The sequence below is a fragment of the Neoarius graeffei genome, chromosome 4 (genome assembly GCF_027579695.1).
Source record: "Neoarius graeffei isolate fNeoGra1 chromosome 4, fNeoGra1.pri, whole genome shotgun sequence".
Taxonomy (NCBI): domain Eukaryota; kingdom Metazoa; phylum Chordata; class Actinopteri; order Siluriformes; family Ariidae; genus Neoarius; species Neoarius graeffei.
Genome location: NC_083572.1, coordinates 64,488,359 through 64,506,983, shown reverse-complemented (window position 1 = coordinate 64,506,983; position 18,625 = coordinate 64,488,359). Strand labels below are relative to the sequence as shown.

The window sequence follows — 18,625 nt, the reverse complement described above, 5'->3', positions numbered from 1 at the left end:
CAGAAAAGACAGGAAAATCAAAAAAAAAAAAAAAAGAGATGAAACCACAATGAACGACTCACTGTGGCAAAAGATGTGCGGCGTGTGCTAACTCCTCCCATCAATCCTGCATTTTGACCTGGATTAGCCCCTGTTGGAGAGGAGGCCCCACCCTCTTCAGGCCCCACCCCTTCCTGTTTGAGGTCATCAAGCCCAACACGTTCTGTACCCTGAGATACACGCTTCCTCCTCCTTTCCAAATTCTCAAACACATGCATGATAGCCTGTGCTTTTCGATCCTCTCGAGACTGCAGTAGAGATGACCGGTAGCAACATTAGTTGCACAGAAAACAACCACTTCTATTCAAGACCAAATTTGCCAAAATGACCAAATTTAACAATCAGGACAGTAACTGACTCAATTATAAAGAAATAAGTTCTACCATAGAATAAATACAATTAGCATTTCTTTGAACCAGGAACCCTGGAGCTGTGAGGTGGCAATGCTGTCCATTGCACCACTGTGCTGCCTGTGCTATAGGCAGCTAAAAACTCTTGTCTGGAGGATTTACATTTTTTTGTCTGTCAATTTTAGTTGGCCTCCTCAGTAGAGTTTTCTTTATCTCCCCACAAAAAAAAAAGCATACAAAAATACTATTAGTAAGATCAAAAAAGGAAGGGGGAATATACAGTACTGTGCAAAAGTCTTGGGCTAATGTAAAGAAATGCTGTCGACCAAAATGGCTTTTAAAAAAAAAAAAAAAAAAACACCTGAAATGTTTCAACATTTATAAAAAGAACACCCAACATCATAAATAAAAGTCAATATTTTGTGTGAGACGACCCTCTGCTTTATTTAATTTTTAAAAAAGTAGTCTCCAGTACAATGAGTGCAGTTTTATAAAGAAATGAGCTGTAGGCTTTACTGAGCATCTTACAGAACCAGCCACAGTTCTTCTGGACACTGTCACACTTGCTTCTTAATTTTGAACTAAACCCAACAGCCTTCATTATGTTTTCTTTTTAATCTGAAAAATGGTCCCTTATGTAATATGCTGCTCAGATACAAACTTTTTTCCCCTGTAACATTTTTGTGCTGGAAAACAAATGTTTGGAACTTGAACATTTTTTGTACTGATCGATAATGTAGAAGTCAAAAAACAGAAATCTAGAACCAAGTTTGTATGAAAAAAATAGGGGGCTTAAGACTTTTGCCCAGTACTGTACATCTATTAGTCATATTCAGTCTCCCCCAGTTAACATTTGTCCTCCATGCTCTTGTTGTCCTCCTTACCCGTCTATTAGATATGGGTGCCCCTGTTTCGTCTACCTCCTCTTGGCCCTCCTCCTGCTTTACACCATCGATCAGACCCTCCTGTGGAGCCCAAACAAAATCATCTTCAAGAGAATATACTTATTCATATTGACAATCAATGTTATGGCCCTTTTCCACTACCCTTTTTCAGCTCACTTCAGCTCGCTTCAGCCCGACACGGCTCGCGTTTCGACTATCTCAAAACAGCACGACTCAGCTCGCTTCAGCCCTGCTTAGCACCCAAAACTCGCACGGTTTTGGAGCGGGGCTGAAGCGAGCCAAACCGAGCTGAGTGAGGCTGGGGGCGTGAGCAGACACTTCCTTGTGCACTGATTGGTGAGGAGGAGTGTCCTCACATGCCCACACACGCCCCGCGAGCACGCTGGGATCTGTAAACACCGCAAACCCGGAAGAAGAATAATTACGAGAATTTCTGAAGCCTTATGCGCCTCGCCTCATCTATACGCTCTTGCCAGTATCTCTTGGCGTTGTCGGTGACAACAAGCCACAGCACCAAGACCAGCAACACTAACGACTCCATGTCCTCCATGTTTATTGTTTACTATCCGGGTCGTGAGACTACCACTTAAAAGATCACTGATGTCACTGTTTGCGCCGCTTAACGACATCACGTGACATCCACCCACTTTCGCTAACTCCACCCAATGTGTCCACCCACTTCCAGCCAGCACGGTTCAGCACGGTGGTAGTCGAAATGCAACTCCAATAGCCCCGCTCAGCTCGACTCAGCCCAACTCAGCACCGCACGGCTCAGCCGCGTTTGTAGTGGAAAAGCGGCATTAAATGTCCACCCATGCAGCAAGAGAATTAGTTTAACTCCAGAATCAACTTTATAATTAAGAAAATCAGCGGTCAGAGAAACCAACAACGAAAAAAAAAAACCCAAACCCCCCCCTACATTTTACCACAAGAACCAGAGTACATGTTGGTTGACAACACAGCCCTATGCTAACAGCATACATGATTAAAAAAAAAAAAAGTATTGTTTGAACAGATATTTAACTGCATTATGCATATTTTTGGATTTATAAGCAACCAGCTAAGCATGTAAGCTTGCTTTTTATACAAGTGTTTATTATTAACACGAGCACAAGGATTTTTGCCACACCATATATCACATACATACACTACCATTCAAAAGTTTGGGGTCACCCAGACAATTTTGTGTTTTCCATGAAAAGTCACACTTTTATTTCCCACCATAAGTTGTAAAATGAATAGAAAATATAGTCAAGACATTTTTCTGGCCATTTTGAGCATTTAATCGACCCCACAAATGTGATGCTCCAGAAACTCAGGCCCTGTCCACACGGCAACGGATTCAGGTGAATCCGATAAAATTGTTTCTCGTTTCGGCCTGGCGTCCACACGACACCGGCGTTTTGGGTACCCCAAAACGAAATCTTTTGAGAACGGGTTCCAGAGTGGAAAGATCTGGCAACAGCGCCGTTGCGAAGTCGTCTGGATGAGTAGAACGGATTTGTTTACGATGACGTCACAACCACATGTGCTTCACGCCGGGTAGAAGTGTAATGAACTCGATGCGAGTTGTCAACAAATCCTATAACTTGGTTCATGAAACGCGCTTACAAAATATTTTCACTGTGAATATTTATTGTGTAATGGTGCAAAGTGTGAGAGAGAGAGAGAGAGAGAGAGAGAGAGAGAGAGAGTGTGTGTGTGTGTTAGGGCAGAGTCAATCCCGCCAGCAAAAATAGGGAAAAAAGGAGCGATCTCACCTCTTCAGATGTTGGTTTAAGTCCTACAATACAATCCTCAAAAAGGGCGTAGAAGAACAAATTAATCCATCAACGTGTAGCATTCAATTTATTCCGGACCATTAAAGACGCCGCCTTCCGCGTAGAATCATACGTCATCCTCGCCGCCATATTGGAGAGGTCAAAGCGGAGAATAAAGATGCCTCATTCATGTGCTGCGTTTAACTGTACCAACAGGTTTACCGTCCAAACGAGCTCACATGGGATTACCTTTCACAGGTGAGACTGGAAAAATACTTTTCATTGTATTTGGTCATTATAATGTAATTTTACGAACAGATTTTTCTGACTTTGTGGCTAATATGAAGTCTCGCGCATAATAGTTTATGCGCATGCGTCCTTCTTCTATTGTTCTGGTGTCTCCGAAGGGACCGTCTTACAGCGCCCCTAGAGGTGTGGCATGTGTATTGCATCATTTTCAGTAAGCGTTGCCATATGTACCTGATATTTTACTGATCCGTTGCCCATGTGGACGCGATATTTTTTTAATAACATCTCGTTGCCATTGTCGTGTGGATGTAGCCTCAATCTGCTCAAAGGAAGGTCAGTTTTATAGCTTCTCTAAAGAGCTAAACTGTTTTCAGCTGTGCTAACATGATTGTACAAGGGTTTTCTAATCATCCATTAGCCTTCTGAGGCAATGAGCAAACACATTGTACCATTAGAACACTGGAGTGAGAGTTGCTGGAAATGGGCCTCTATACACCTATGGAGATATTGCACCAAAAACCAGACATTTGCAGCTAGAATAGTCATTTACCACATTAGCAATGTATAGAGTGGATTTCTGATTAGTTTAAAGTGATCTTCACTGAAAAGAACAGTGCTTTTCTTTCAAAAATAAGGACATTTCAAAGTGACCCCAAACTTTTGAATGGTAGTGTACCATATACACACAGCAAAAATTTGATATGACTGATGCTTAATAATAAAGCAGCAGCTCCATTTTTTTTTCTTTCACCATCCAAACAGTCCTGCTGTGTCTTCTTTTCTATTCTAACCCTTTCAATGCATGTTTTTCTGCTGGGTGAATTTTGTGTGTTCACTTTGTTTCTGAGCTTTAGCTGAGAAAGCAAAAAAAAGTTTAGCTTTCAGGTATTGCTAATAGCAAGGTGGCAAAAATAAAAAACGCTACAGCTAAACCTTAGATCTTGGCAGGTCTGTCATTTTGACCATTACAACACAGAGCTCTCCTCAGTAGCATAATAATGCTAGGACCTGGAGGTTAGCAGAGTTCTTGTCTAAAATCAGGTTTGCAGATCTTCTACATGACATGCAGACACCTACCTCTGCTTCGCTAGTTCCATGCTCCCCATGTTCATCCAGGAGCTGATTGCTATCATCAGACACGCTTCCAATCAGCCCGCTGCCCTCTAATTCTTTTCGCCGTGCCCGCCTTCGGCGAGTCTCTGCCCCGGGCAGAGTAGGTAGTGGGTTCTGAGGTGGGGGCAGAAGCGCCTCAGATGGGTTCTGATTATGCTTCTGCACGGGACAGTTCTGATTGCCTTTATGACATGCACAGTCCACCTTGTAGTTACTACCAAAGGAGATACAAAAGAATTAATCCAGCTGTGCTTAGCCATTTAACATCAATATTCCAAGATTCCAAATCAGACGGGGGGGGGGGGAATGAGTGTGGTAGACTTTACACACTGACCAGCTGTTAAATTCATAATCAAAGCCAATTGTGACCTCGGTATCTTTGGAGATTTGAGCAACAGCGTAAATACACAGGTGAATCATCCCATCTGCAATCATATGCCGCACCTGAGGGTGTATGAAAGGGGTGGGGGTGGGGTGTTAGTCAAAACTGAATTTCATTGGTCATGAGTTATACATTATTGTTAGTAATACTCAACTGACTTACTCAAATATCGCTACTGCAGTGTCAACTTCATTTAGTTAGATCAGTGACCCTGTACAGCATGTCCTTCTGATCACCCCTCAACTATCTACTCACCTCAGCATTGGGCGTACAGGATCTCCTGATGAAGCGAGCATCATTCCCAAATGTCCGTGCGTCTACACACATTTCCACCTCGTTAAATTTAGAGTAGAACAAGACAAATGGGTAGGGCCTGAAGAAATGCACACAAACACAGCCAACACAGGGCTTATAAATAGCTAGGCCAGTTACAATAAACTTTTAGCTGATTATTTAACAGTTGAAAAACAGCACATGGCAAACCACTTAAGTTTAAAAAATAAAAAATAAATAAAAGGCTGGCTGTATACAACAAATTAAACATTCAAAACTTTCCTATTCTGAAAGTACAAGTGATTGGATGCATGTCCATATACACAAGTGAAACAGTTGGGCACACGGTCAAGCCCCCCGGCATTTGTTTCTCAAACATATTCTTGAAGTGCACTCACTTTTTGAAGAAATGCCCATTGACCTCAAACTGTTGTTTAAGCATGACTTTGCCTCTGTACTCAATGATGAGTGTGTCAGGCTCCAAGTCCCGTGCTGCTCGCAGGATTTTCCTGTGTTTCTGCACTCGTGTTACACGGCCCAGCTGTAACTACATGTACAAAAGTGTCACTTTGTTAAAATAATTTTCGTGTGCACATCTGCTTTTGACAGTGAAAGTACTGTACCTGCATCTGAGAGCTCAAAACGGTGTTGTTGCAGGCCAACTCTGTGCGGTTGATTGTGTCCACTGCAAGGGCTGCTGGGTTTGGCGAGCTCTTGGTGGCAGAGTGATGGAGTTGGAGAAGTGTTTGAACATCAGCACTGTACTGATTTGCCTGAGCCTCTTCATACTGATCCGTCCACTGGCGGATACGCGTCTCCCAGCCTTCAGCTGTGTTCTCATCCAACACACTCGCTTCACTGGTGGAGTTCTAAGCAAAAGATAGACAGAAATGGATATAGTAGAGCGAAGCTCCATGCTTCAGAGAATACAGTAATGCATTGACCTGATGTTTGATGGCATTTGCAACTGTATGAATGACAAACATGTACCACCACAGGGAACCTGACTGCAAGTGTAAGGCAACGCATCTCAAACACTTGACCACCGGACAACGAAAATGTAATCGTTATTTACCCAAGATAGACGGGTTTTTATCCAGCACTTATTTTTAATTTGCTTTAAAAAAATAAATAAAATAATGTGGGATTATATACTAACATCTTACACTTGGGAGTGCCGCTTTGAGACAAGGCCTAAAAAAATAAATTTTTTACACACACACGTGCATCTCAAAAAATTAGAATATTGTGAAAAAGTTCAATGTTTTCCATCAGTTATTTAAGAAAGTGAAAATGTTATATATTATAAACTCATTACACAAACTAAAATGTTTCAAGCATTTTTCTATTTTAATCAGTATGACATACAGTACAAAAAAAAAAAAAACATCTCAAAATATTAGAATATTTCATTTCGAGTTTGAGTAAAACAGTATCTCGGTCTAGTTCAGTACACACAACCACGGGGAAGACTGCTGACTTGACTGTTGTCCAGAAGATGATCACTGATGCCCTCCACAAGGAGGGTAAGCCACAAAAGGTCATTGCTGAAAAGGGTGGCTGGAAAAGGTGCACAAGCAACAGGGATGGCCGCAGTCTTGAGAGGATTGTCAAGAAAAGTTGATTCAAGAACTTGGGAGAGCTTCACAAGGAGTGGACTGAGGCTGGTGTCAGTGTATCGAGACCCATCACGAACAGACATCTTCAAGAAAGGGGATACAACTTTCACATTCCTAATATCAAGCTCCTCCTGAGCCAGAGACAGTGTCAGAAGTGTCTTATCTGGGCTAAGGAGAGAAAGAAATGGACTGTTGCTCAGTGGTCCAAAGTCCTCTTTTCAGATGAAAGTACATTTTGCATTTAATTTGGAAATCACGGTTCTAGAGTCTGGAGGAAGAGTGGAGAGGTACAGAATCCAAGGTGTTTAAAGCCCAGTGTGAAGTTTCCACAGTCTGTGATGATTTGGGGTGCCATGTCATCTGCTGGTGTTGGTCCACTGTATTTTATCAAGTCCAAAGTCAACACAGCCATCTACCAGGAGATTTTAGAGCACTTCATGCTTCCATCTGCTGACAAGCTTTTTGGAGATGCTGATTTCCTTTTCCAGCAGGACTTAGCACCTACCCACAGTGCCAAAACTACTACCAAATGGTTTGCTGACCATGATATTACTGTGTTTGACTGGCCAGCCAACTTGCCTGACCTGAATCCCATAGAGAATCTATGGGGTATTGTCAAGAGGAAGATGAGAAACACCCGACCCAAAAATACAGATACGCTGAAGGCCACTATCAAAGCAACCTGGGCTTCAATAACACCTCAGCAGTGCCACAGACTGATCACCTCCATGCCACACCGCATTGATACAGTAATTCATGGTAAAGGAGCCCCAACCAAGTATTAAGTGTATAAATGAATATACTTTTCAGAAGTTTGACATTTCTGTATTGTAAATCCTTTTTTTGATTGATCTTCGGGAATATTCCAATAATTTGAGATACTGGATTTCTGATTTTCATGAGCTATAAGCCATAATCATCAAAATTAAAACAAAAACGGCTTTAAATATTTCACTTTACATGTAATGAATATAGATATATGAAAGTTTACCTACTTTTTCATGGTATTCTAATTTTTTGAGATGCACTAGTATTTTATACATACACACACCTAATAACAGTCTTACCTTCATCCTTAAGGATTTTCTGGAACCTTCTCTAAAGGCCTGTGGAATAAAACAAGTTGTATCAATGAATGCAGCATATATGCTGTTTAGAATACTGATCTGAATAATGCCACCATTGTTAACAGTAGTGTGCGCATTTGCTTGTATATACCTTGACTTTCTTTGCCTTGGGGGCAGCTCGTGTTTTCTCAGTGCTCTTCTTCCTCTTCTTGGCTTTGCTGCGTTTAACTCTGTTAACGGTGAGGGTGATGCTGGTGGGTGTGTGCTGAGTGGCTGTGTACGACACTGTGGCAGCTGAGACTTCCTCATCTCCACTTTCTGTAGCACTGCTCTCTCCTACTATCAAGACAAAAAGATCCAAATACATACACAGACGTTGCAAAATACCGACACTACCACGCTTGTACGAGGTTGTGTTCTATAGCTTACCCGACACATTGTCTGGTTTCCGACGTTGCCCATCCAGTCCTTTCCTCCTGTCCAGACCCCTGTACAAATCACACCATTAAGACAGACTGCATACAACTGCACTGAACTCGATGGTATTAACAGGATCAAAATGGTTAACACGTGTGGCTGGCTGACTGAAAAACCCATTTGGATTTCACCTGAATTCTGGCAAACAACTAAAAATCTAGTTTTCACCAAAATTGTCTGTCCAGATCATACTTGCATACCTTAACATTAAAGACAGACTGCCTTTCAGATTTTTCAAGTGTAGATCATAAAAAGAATTTCCCCTGACACCTGATTATTTTTGTTTAGTGGACTGAAAGCTACTGAACTCGAATCAGAGACTTCCAATTTTATTAGGTTTTTTTCCCCTCCCAATAGAACAATTAATGAATTTAGGGCCACGTGGCCCTAAATTCTCCACTATTTTTTACCTGCTTCACCACGACCCAATTCAAAATACTACGTCATGCATCACGTCCTGAGGCTTTCCCCGTTCGCACAAGGCATTGTAGGATACAAATTTGAAACAGGAGAGAAAAATGGAGGATGAGTGTGTGAATGAAACGTGGAAGACTGACTAACGGAAAGTGAGAAGGAAAAGAAACGCAGGACTAGAGCTGGGCGATAAATTGATTTTATCGATTAATTCGAATTTACAGTTTAGGACGATGCGTTATGAAAATCGGTCTTCTCTCAGTTTTAACTTCCGCCACTGACGCTCCCCTCTGCGCATGTGCAGAACGGATTGGGCACTGACACTATAGCCCTCCTCCTGCGCACTCGCCATAGACACACACAAACATGGCAGCGATTGGGGGAAAGCCGTAACTTGTGCCCAAGAAAGGAGTAACTTCCTCCGTGACCTGGAATTGGTTCGGTTTTGCGGCATCGGACGCAGACCAAACAAGTCCTCATTGTAAGGTGTGTTTGAAAATGGTTGCTTCCAAAGGAAGCAGTACGACGAACTTATTCCAACACCTTAAATAGAAGCCTGCAGCGGAGTGGGAGAAGTGTTACTCCCAGCCGAATGAAAACAGCCACAGCACTAGCGCACCATCCAAAGTAAAGCAAGCAACCGTCCCGGACACATTTTCAAACTGTGTGCCTTATGATAAGAATGGGGCATGGTGGAAGGCAATCACAGATGCTATCGCGATGTTTATTGCAAAAAGACATGGCATACATACAGTGGAAAAAAGTCAGGATTCATTAATATGTTGAAAGTTTTAGACCAGAAGTATGTGCTACCAAGCCGCAAATATTTTTCTGAAGTTGCCTTGCCACAACTGTATAACACACGCCAAAGAATCACTAGAGAGCTGGAGGAGGACGTGTCGTATTATGCCGCCACCACTGACCTGTGGTCCAGCCCTACACGAGTTTGATGGTACATTTCGTTAACGACACCTCGGCTCTGCGAAGCATCTGCCTTCAAACGGCGTACTTTCCCGAGGATCACAAGGGTGAAGTAATCACCCAAGGGCTAAAAGATATTTGGAGCTCTTGGAACCGAGCCGAAGACCGACTCGGCTGTACGACTACAGACAGCAGCACCAATATGATCAAAGCTCTGAAAGACAACGAGTGGCCTAGTCTCCAGTGCTTTGGACACAGACTGCACAGTGCTATAGGTAAGGGCCTTTTTGGCTTCTTTTTGGTTTCTGGTTGCACTTTAACCCCAAAGGGGAAATTTAAGTGAAAACAAAATAAAAAGGTAAAACTTGTTTTGAGCCATTTCTTTGTCATCTGTAGTTTGATTTTTAGTCGGGGGGTGGGGGTGGGGGGTGTTTAAAAAAAAAACCCCGATCAATGTCCAAAAATCAGATTTTTTTGTGAAAAAAAAAAAATCTAAATTTTTTTTTTTTTAGGCCATCTCGCCCAGCTCTACGCAGGACTAAACTAATATCAGCGGTCAGCAAGCACCCCGGTGTGATCAGCTATTCGTTTAGCGACAGAATGATGCAACTGTCAGTGCCCGGTCAAAGGTGAACCAGCGCATGCGCACACGGACTTCTTCTGTCTGTAGTTAACCACTACACCACCACTATGGTGGTGTAGTGGTTAGCGCTGTCGCCTCACAGCAAGAAGGTCCGGGTTCGAGCCCCGGGGCCGGCGAGGGCCTTTCTGTGCGGAGTTTGCATGTTCTCCCCGTGTCCGCGTGGGTTTCCTCCGGGTACTCCGGTTTCCCCCACAGTCCAAAGACATGCAGGTTAGGTTAACTGGTGACTCTAAGTGTACGTTCACACTGCAGGCTGAAGTGACTCAAATCCGATTTTTTCGCCCATAGGTGACCTGTATCCGATCTTTTATTGACAATATGAACGACACAGATCCGATTTTTTCAAATCCGACCCAGGCCGTTTGGATATGTGGTCCTAATTCCGATTCCTATCCGCTCTTTTCATATGCGACTTCAGTCTGAACCGCCAGGTCGCATTCATCCGACTTACACGTCATCAACAAGCCACAAACGTCACTATTCTGCGCTGAAGTAGGCGGCGGGTCTCTCAAAAAAAGTTACAACAACATGGCTTTGATGTTCCTTTGAACGGAGGTTGCAGTCACTACCCTGCAGAACGCCTGAGCCAAAACCCTTGCCCTCTTCCTTCTCAACCTCCTCCTTAACATCAGGCTATTGTGCATGTTCTGGCTCCGTCGCAACAACAACTGCATCATCGCCAGGTACTCCATGCTGGCTACTGTTATACACAGGAAACTTTAGGTTACTTCCGTAAACACTGGCCATGCTCACTGCGTGTGACGTCGTCGTATCCTGCAATGCGCATGCGGAACACTTTTAGGTCGCTTTTCGTTCATACTGAGGATCACATACAAGTCGCATATATTTGTTAATGTGAACAACCTCACAAAAAAATCGGATTTCACAAAAAAATCGGAATTGAGCATTAAGCCTTGCAGTGTGAACGTAGTCTAAATTGACCGTAGGTGTGAATGTGAATGGTTGTCTGTGTCTGCCCTGTGATGACCTGGCGACTTGTCCAGGGTGTACCCCGCCTTTCGCCCGTAGTCAGCTGGGATAGGCTCCAGCTTGCCTGCGACCCTGTAGAACAGGATAAAGCGGCTACAGATAATGAGATGAGATGAGATTATTTGCTCGGGAATCCCCTCAAATTAAATAACTTGCCAGCCACAGAATGGCCTGATTTTTTGAGAGATATTACAGAAATAAACATACATCACAATGACCAAATTTCAGAGAGAACTAAATTTCACCAATTTTATGAAATCAAAAAGCCGTCTTGCTTTAAGAAAATTTATTTTTTTTAATGAAGTTATCAAAATGGCCTCTCATCTTCCCTTATGCTTCTGCAGAGCTCACATTAGATCAGTAAATAGCTGGCCTCACAAAAATTGTTTATTTGATGCAGCTAAAATAAAAATAAAAAAAAGCATTCAGTCCGTTTCAAGACGTTTTATCAGTTTTAATAGCAAACAAACTAGTGCTATAACTTATGATCTTTGAGATATTTTTGGAAACACTCTCGGGTTCAGACCAACATATTGCAGAAAATGTAAATATTTCACCATGTGAAGGGTTCTCAGGTTGCCACACATATTGAATTAAAAAAAAATAAACACCACCACCACTGACCATATATACAGAGAACCTTAAACACTGAGCTGTCCTACCTGCAGCTCTCGCATTTTATGAGGTAGCGATCTGACGTCAGGCGGCACTGACACCAGCCTGACGGCACAGCACCCTCCTCCTCTGATGAGCTGTCGCTGTCGGCCGAGTTGTCAGGGTCGTTGTTGTGGAAACGGGGTCGGGGACGGCTGAGGGCGCCGTTGAGCTCCAAGCGGGGAATGATGGTCTGGGAGAGTGGGGAGGCAGGAGGGGTAGGAGGGGGTGGCGCTCCATAGTTATGATCCTGACAACACACAATGGAAGACTGTTGCATCTTCAAACAATGGTGTTCAGGTATCAGAGAGAAAGAAGACGACAGAGGACAAGACACAGAAGAAGGAAGGAGGGAAAGCAAGAAGGTGGGAATGAAAAATAAAACGTGGCATTCAAAAATCATGCAGGACTTAGTAGTTTCAGTATGGTATACAAGAATGGCTGGGGGAAGGAAAAAAAAAAAAACTGCAGTAGGCCAAGTTTTAAAATGAATAAAATGGGCATATAGCATTATAATTTGTGCACTTCTTTCATACAACCCCGATTCCAAAAAAGTTGGGACAAAGTACAAATTGTAAATAAAAACAGAATGCAATAATTTACAAATCTCAAAAACTGATATTGTATTCACAATAGAACATAGACAACATATCAAATGTCGAAAGTGAGACATTTTGAAATTTCATGCCAAATATTGGCTCATTTGAAATTTCATGACAGCAACACATCTCAAAAAAGTTGGGACAGGGGCAATAAGAGGCTGGAAAAGTTAAAGGTACAAAAAAGGAACAGCTGGAGGACCAAATTGCAACTCATTAGGTCAATTGGCAATAGGTCATTAACATGACTGGGTATAAAAAGAGCATCTTGGAGTGGCAGCGGCTCTCAGAAGTAAAGATGGGAAGAGGATCACCAATCCCCCTAATTCTGCACCGACAAATAGTGGAGCAATATCAGAAAGGAGTTCAACAGTGTAAAATTGCAAAGAGTTTGAACATATCATCATCTACAGTGCATAATATCATCAAAAGATTCAGAGAATCTGGAAGAATCTCTGTGCGTAAGGGTCAAGGCCGGAAAACCATACTGGGTGCCCGTGATCTTCGGGCCCTTAGACGGCACTGCATCACATACAGGCATGCTTCTGTATTGGAAATCACAAAATGGGCTCAGGAATATTTCCAGAGAACATTATCTGTGAACACAATTCACCGTGCCATCCGCTGTTGCCAGCTAAAACTCTATAGTTCAAAGAAGAAGCCATATCTAAACATGATCCAGAAGCGCAGACGTCTTCTCTGGGCCAAGGCTCATTTAAAATGGACTGTGGCAAAGTGGAAAACTGTTCTGTGGTCAGACAAATCAAAATTTGAAGTTCTTTATGGAAATCAGGGACGCCCTGTCATTCGGACTAAAGAGGAGAAGGACGACCCAAGTTGTTATCAGCGCTCAGTTCAGAAACCTGCATCTCTGATGGTATGGGGTTGCATTAGTGCGTGTGGCATGGGCAGCTTACGCATCTGGAAAGACACCATCAATGCTGAAAGGTATATCCAGGTTCTAGAGCAACATATGCTCCCATCCAGACGACGTCTCTTTCAGGGAAGACCTTGCATTTTCCAACATGACAATGCCAAACCACATACTGCATCAATTACAGCATCATGGCTGCGTAGAAGAAGGGTCCGGGTACTGAACTGGCCAGCCTGCAGTCCAGAGCTTTCACCCATAGAAAACATTTGGTGCATCATAAAACGGAAGATACGACAAAAAAGACCCAAGACAGTTGAGCAACTAGAATCCTACATTAGACAAGAATGGGTTAACATTCCTATCCCTAAACTTGAGCAACTTGTCTCCTCAGTCCCCAGACGTTTACAGACTGTTGTAAAGAGAAAAGGGGATGTCTCACAGTGGTAAACATGGCCTTGTCCCAACTTTTTTGAGATGTGTTGATGTCATGAAATTTAAAATCACCTAATTTTTCTCTTTAAATGATACATTTTCTCAGTTTAAACATTTGATATGTCATCTATGTTCTATTCTGAATAAAATATGGAATTTTGAAACGTCCACATCATTGCATTCCGTTTTTATTTACAAATTTGTACTTTGTCCCAACTTTTTTGGAATCGGGGTTGTAATAGAACTTCAGTTACCAGCAGCTCACAACAAAATTATGATTAGAATGAAAACACAAGCTAAAGCACAGCACACTAGTTATTCTGGATTACATTCACTACACATCTGCTTACTGCTATACTATGACTAATACTCATGCCATGCAAGTGAAGCAATACTCACAGCATATGGAAGGCCCCGGTATCCATGATTCTGTGCGCTCCCACAGCTGTGGTTTGAGTATGTCTTCTCATTCACTGCAGGGCTCGCTTCCACTGACTCAGGACTGAGAGAAACAGTACAATATTAAACATCACAGAGATCGATGTAATTGTAAATACAAAGTTCCCAGAGAACGATACAACAGTGTTCATCATTCAAATTACGAAACCTTTGCCGAGCTGACCACTAGATGGCAATAGCACTTTAAGACAACACACAAGAAGCCTCCCACTGTGTTTCAAACAGGAAGAATTTGCACTTTCTGCATTACCATATACAACAAAATAAGATATGGGTACTTTATATAACAGGGCAGGTATTATATAAAAGAAGCCCAGATTGTTAATTGTCAAGTATACCTACAATTTGCTTATTTACAAACAAACCTGTGTGTTCAGACATAAGCAGAATAGTGACCGCTATAAGGTTGTACGATTACCCACAAATTATGATAAATAGTGGCTGCATATGCTTTATGAGCGCGCGCAAGTCCACAAAAGTTTTCATTAACACTGCATAACTCCGGGGGCGTTGTGGCTCAGGTGGATAAGGCGCCATACCATAAATCCGGGGACCCGGGTTCGATTCCAGCCCGAGGTCATTTCCCGATCCCTCCCCGTCTCTCTCTCCCGCTCATTTCCTGTCTCTACACTGTCCTATCCAATAATAAAGGTGAAAAAAAGCCCAAAAAAAATCTTAAAAAAAAAAAATAAAACAACACTGCATGACTCCAAGAAGTCTTGGGCGGCACGGCGGTGAGTGGTTAGCACTGTCGCCTCACAGCAAGAAGGTTCTGGGTTCGAGCCTAGTGGCCGGCGAGGGCCTTTCTGTGCGGAGTTTGCATGTTCTCCCCGTGTCTGTGTGGGTTTCCTTCGGGTGCTCCGGTTTCCCCCACAGTCCAAAGACATACAGTTAGGTGTTAACGTGGGGCGGCCTTGGGCTGAAGTGCCATTGAGCGAGGTACCAAACCCCTGACTGCTCCCCGGGTGCTGTAGTATGGCTGCCCACTGCTCTGGGTGTGTGCGCATGTGTTCACTGCTTTAGATGGGTTAAATGCAGACGATGAATTTCATTGTGCATGTGACAAATAAAGGTTTCTCCTTCCAAGTCTTCTACTAGATCGTCCGTCCCCCGTTTCCGGTTGAGATAACGCTGTGCACATTTTGGCTGCTGCTTCTCATTGAAGCACTCCCCCCCCCCCTTTATTTTTGTATGGTTTGATGTTTGCTCTTTGTTTGGGTGTTTTGTCCGCCAGTTGCGGCGTAGCTCCGGACCCAGCTTTGAGCGTTGGTTTCCTTCAGGCCTTGGTCTGCTGTAGGTGATGCCTGTGCTCCTCGCTGTGGACTGCAGTGAGCTCGTTGCTCTTTTAGCATCAGGGTTGTCCAGCTCTCTGTGTGGCAGTGCTTCTGTGCCCGCTTTGTGGACCCATGGCCCGTCCATGCCCCAGTGCAACTGCTCGAATAGTTCCGTGTGGAGATAGTCACTGATCATGCTAGTCTGGTTTACCTCGTTCGTGTTGTGTTCGCAGTAAAGTACCATCCGTGTTAAGAGGCACTTACACGCCATGCACATAACACGTACAGGTCCTTGGCAATTTTTTTTTTTTTTATGACGCAACACGGTGCATTGAAACCGTCAGAGTAGCAGTCAGTAGAGGAAGGGTATGATACGAGTTAGATCTGGATAATCGTGTGCTGTAATTTGAATGGCTGAAGCTGAAAATAAAACTGGACACTTGAACGTCAACTGGTCGTTTTATTCTTATTGCATAAATGTCACAAACAGTTGAATATGAATTATAATAAATCTTCAATCAAAAACAATCACAGCAACTTTTTGGGGGGGGGGGGGGGGGGGGGGGGCGCACCCCCCCCAAAAAAAGGGACTTTCAGGGAGGCCTCCAAGTGCCAAGAAATGCACTAGAATGCACTGCCAAGCACATAGAACCCATGAGCTTTCAGGGGCCTAAAGCACAAACCCTTGCCGTTACGACTGGTGCCACCACGCTGATATTTTGGTCTAGTTAGAACCCTGTAACACCACACTCACACATGCTTCACTTTGCCAATGCATTTCAACAATACGCCCAGAGAATAATGCATGCGATGTCAATCAAGTGACAAAGAATTTGTGATGTATACAAAAACATGGATATTAAAATTAAGCAGAATGCACACCCCACACAACAGTGATCTTGATTAGACTGAAAGAAATATTCGCAATAAATTTGTCCATTACATGGGAGCATAATTAGAACTGGGGAGAACAGAAGTTTGTTACAGTGCAAGAGAGACTGTCAAAACAGTTCGCGGTACTCACTCTGATCCGGCGGCCATGTCTGTGTAAGGTGTCTCAGGTGTGGTGACTCCCAGTGCGATTGCTATGCTCATGACTTCAAGCACAGCGCCGCAAGGGAGGGGGGAAAGGGGGGAGGGAGGGGGAATAGGGATGGAGGGACAGGGGGAAAGGAGAGGAGGGGGGAGGGAAGAGGGAATCACGAAATCCGGATGGCAGAGACAGTCCACTCCTGAGGTGGGGTGCCGCAATGCTGCTCACACCACCCGACACACATCAGGAGACCTACAAAGAGTAATAGTCGGATTTACAATTCTTGTCCCCAAGGATCTCCATCATACAGTATATAAAATTCCACACAGCAAGTAACATGTTGCCTTCAGAATCCCCCCCCCCAAGTTAGATTAGGGCTGTAAACTAATGGTTATTTAGATAATTGTTTCATCAGCATTTAATCAGGAAACCTGTCATGGCACGTGAACATTCAGACAAATTAAACGACCAAAATAATACTCAGTCACAATTTCTACATTCGTACATTTTCTTTCTAATTCCGCACACTTTTTTTTTTTTAAATTCAGTGTGACCAACAGACCAATGGTCTTGATCAGTGAGAAAGGATCGTATCTGCATTTCACTGCCATGATCTGTGTCTGAAATTCTGATCTTAATTTTTCTTGCTTTGCGGCTGACTTTGATTTCAGTGTCCGTTTCATCACTGCGGCTCTCTTTGCGCTCGACTCCCAGCACCTTCCGTGTGAACTGAAAGCACAATAGCCACTTGACACACAGCACATACACAAAACAAGACATTTTTTTTAGGTTAAGGAAACAAAACGATGTTGCGTTTTCATCAACAGGGGTCCAAAAAAAAACAAAACAAAAAATTTAGTTTACCCAACTACCAAGCTCACAGACACAGCTTCACTACTGGTGGTAACACTACTTTCTAGAGCTGCATAAAGTACATTCTGAGCCACGTGTGTGCCATTAGTGCAAGGTAATAAATCAATTTTGGAAAAGATGAATAAGACTTAAAGCTTGGGTTTGGGCGGCACGGTGGTGTAGTGGTTAGCGCTGTCGCCTCACAGCAAGAAGGTCCGGGTTCGAGCCCCGTGCCCGGCGAGGGCCTTTCTGTGCGGAGTTTGCATGTTCTCCCCGTGTCCGCGTGGGTTTCCTCCGGGTGCTCCAGTTTCCCCCACAGTCCAAAGACATGCAGGTTAGGTTAACTGGTGACTAAATTGACCGTAGGTGTGAATGTGAGTGTGAATGGTTGTCTGTGTCTATGTGTCAGCCCTGTGATGACCTGGCGACTTGTCCAGGGTGTACCCCGCCTTTCGCCCGTAGTCAGCTGGGATAGGCTCCAGCTTGCCTGCAACCCTGTGGAACAGGATAAAGCGGCTACAGATAATGAAGATGAGCTTGAGTTTGACTTCATAGTATTAGTTGTCTCAAAGTGAGAAAACAGTTATTTCGTAGAATAATCATTAATTTGAGACCATGTTCAATCCATTACCATTATACAAACTACTGCCTTTCTGGTAAAGTATCACAATAATATTTTCTGGAAGCAGCAGAAAAGATGGACAAACACGACCATAAGTGGTCGATACTGTTCAACAAGCCAGTAAGACAAATGCCGGTTCCAAAATAAGCTGGTGGTTTGTAAACATGATTTTGCCCAGAACATTGCGCATCCACTGTTAGTCATGTTGGTCCCAAACGAATAATTAACGATGATCAAAGAATGAACGACGGCGACGAGCCAAGTCCTTAATTCAAAACAAGTTTTGAGCCCAGCAATGGAGTTTAATATGCAGGGTTCAACCTCTTTAGGAGAAATTTGTTCTTCCTCTGTTCTCTGGCATTTTCAATCAAATTTGTTGTAGCAAACTGATGTAGCATGCATCACAGCACATGGCGTATAGGCCATTTAATCACAATTTTGTCAACTATTTTTATCAAATTTGGTTGATTTTGTGGACTAGAAGCTTCATTACATTAAAGCTTTACATTAAAGGCATGGTGGTGTAGTGGTTAGCACGGTCGCCTCACAGTAAGAAGGTTCTGGGTTCGAGCCCAGTGGCTGACGGGGGCTTTTCTGTGTGGAGTTTGCATGTTCTCCCCGTAT

At 43.3% G+C, this 18,625-nt stretch overlaps 1 protein-coding gene across 4 annotated transcripts in view; it reads right to left on the bottom strand.

The window, feature by feature from the left end:
• Positions 1–18,625, bottom strand: part of setd5 (SET domain containing 5) — a 77,024-nt gene that overhangs the window by 17,337 nt on the left and 41,062 nt on the right. For 2 of the 4 annotated variants that reach the window (XM_060919478.1, XM_060919481.1), the window contains exons 2-14: positions 16,519–16,779; positions 14,161–14,263; positions 11,865–12,136; positions 8,187–8,245; positions 7,909–8,096; positions 7,758–7,796; positions 5,695–5,940; positions 5,470–5,618; positions 5,054–5,171; positions 4,751–4,860; positions 4,381–4,630; positions 1,274–1,354; positions 63–287 (exon numbers count right to left, since the gene is read on the bottom strand). In XM_060919478.1, coding sequence (XP_060775461.1) covers positions 63–287; positions 1,274–1,354; positions 4,381–4,630; positions 4,751–4,860; positions 5,054–5,171; positions 5,470–5,618; positions 5,695–5,940; positions 7,758–7,796; positions 7,909–8,096; positions 8,187–8,245; positions 11,865–12,136; positions 14,161–14,263; positions 16,519–16,589 — 1,911 coding nt within the window. In that variant the 5' untranslated portion in view covers positions 16,590–16,779. The remainder of the gene's footprint in view (positions 1–62; positions 288–1,273; positions 1,355–4,380; positions 4,631–4,750; positions 4,861–5,053; positions 5,172–5,469; positions 5,619–5,694; positions 5,941–7,757; positions 7,797–7,908; positions 8,097–8,186; positions 8,246–11,864; positions 12,137–14,160; positions 14,264–16,518; positions 16,780–18,625) is intronic. The other 2 variants (XM_060919479.1, XM_060919480.1) reach the window with 2 other exon arrangements.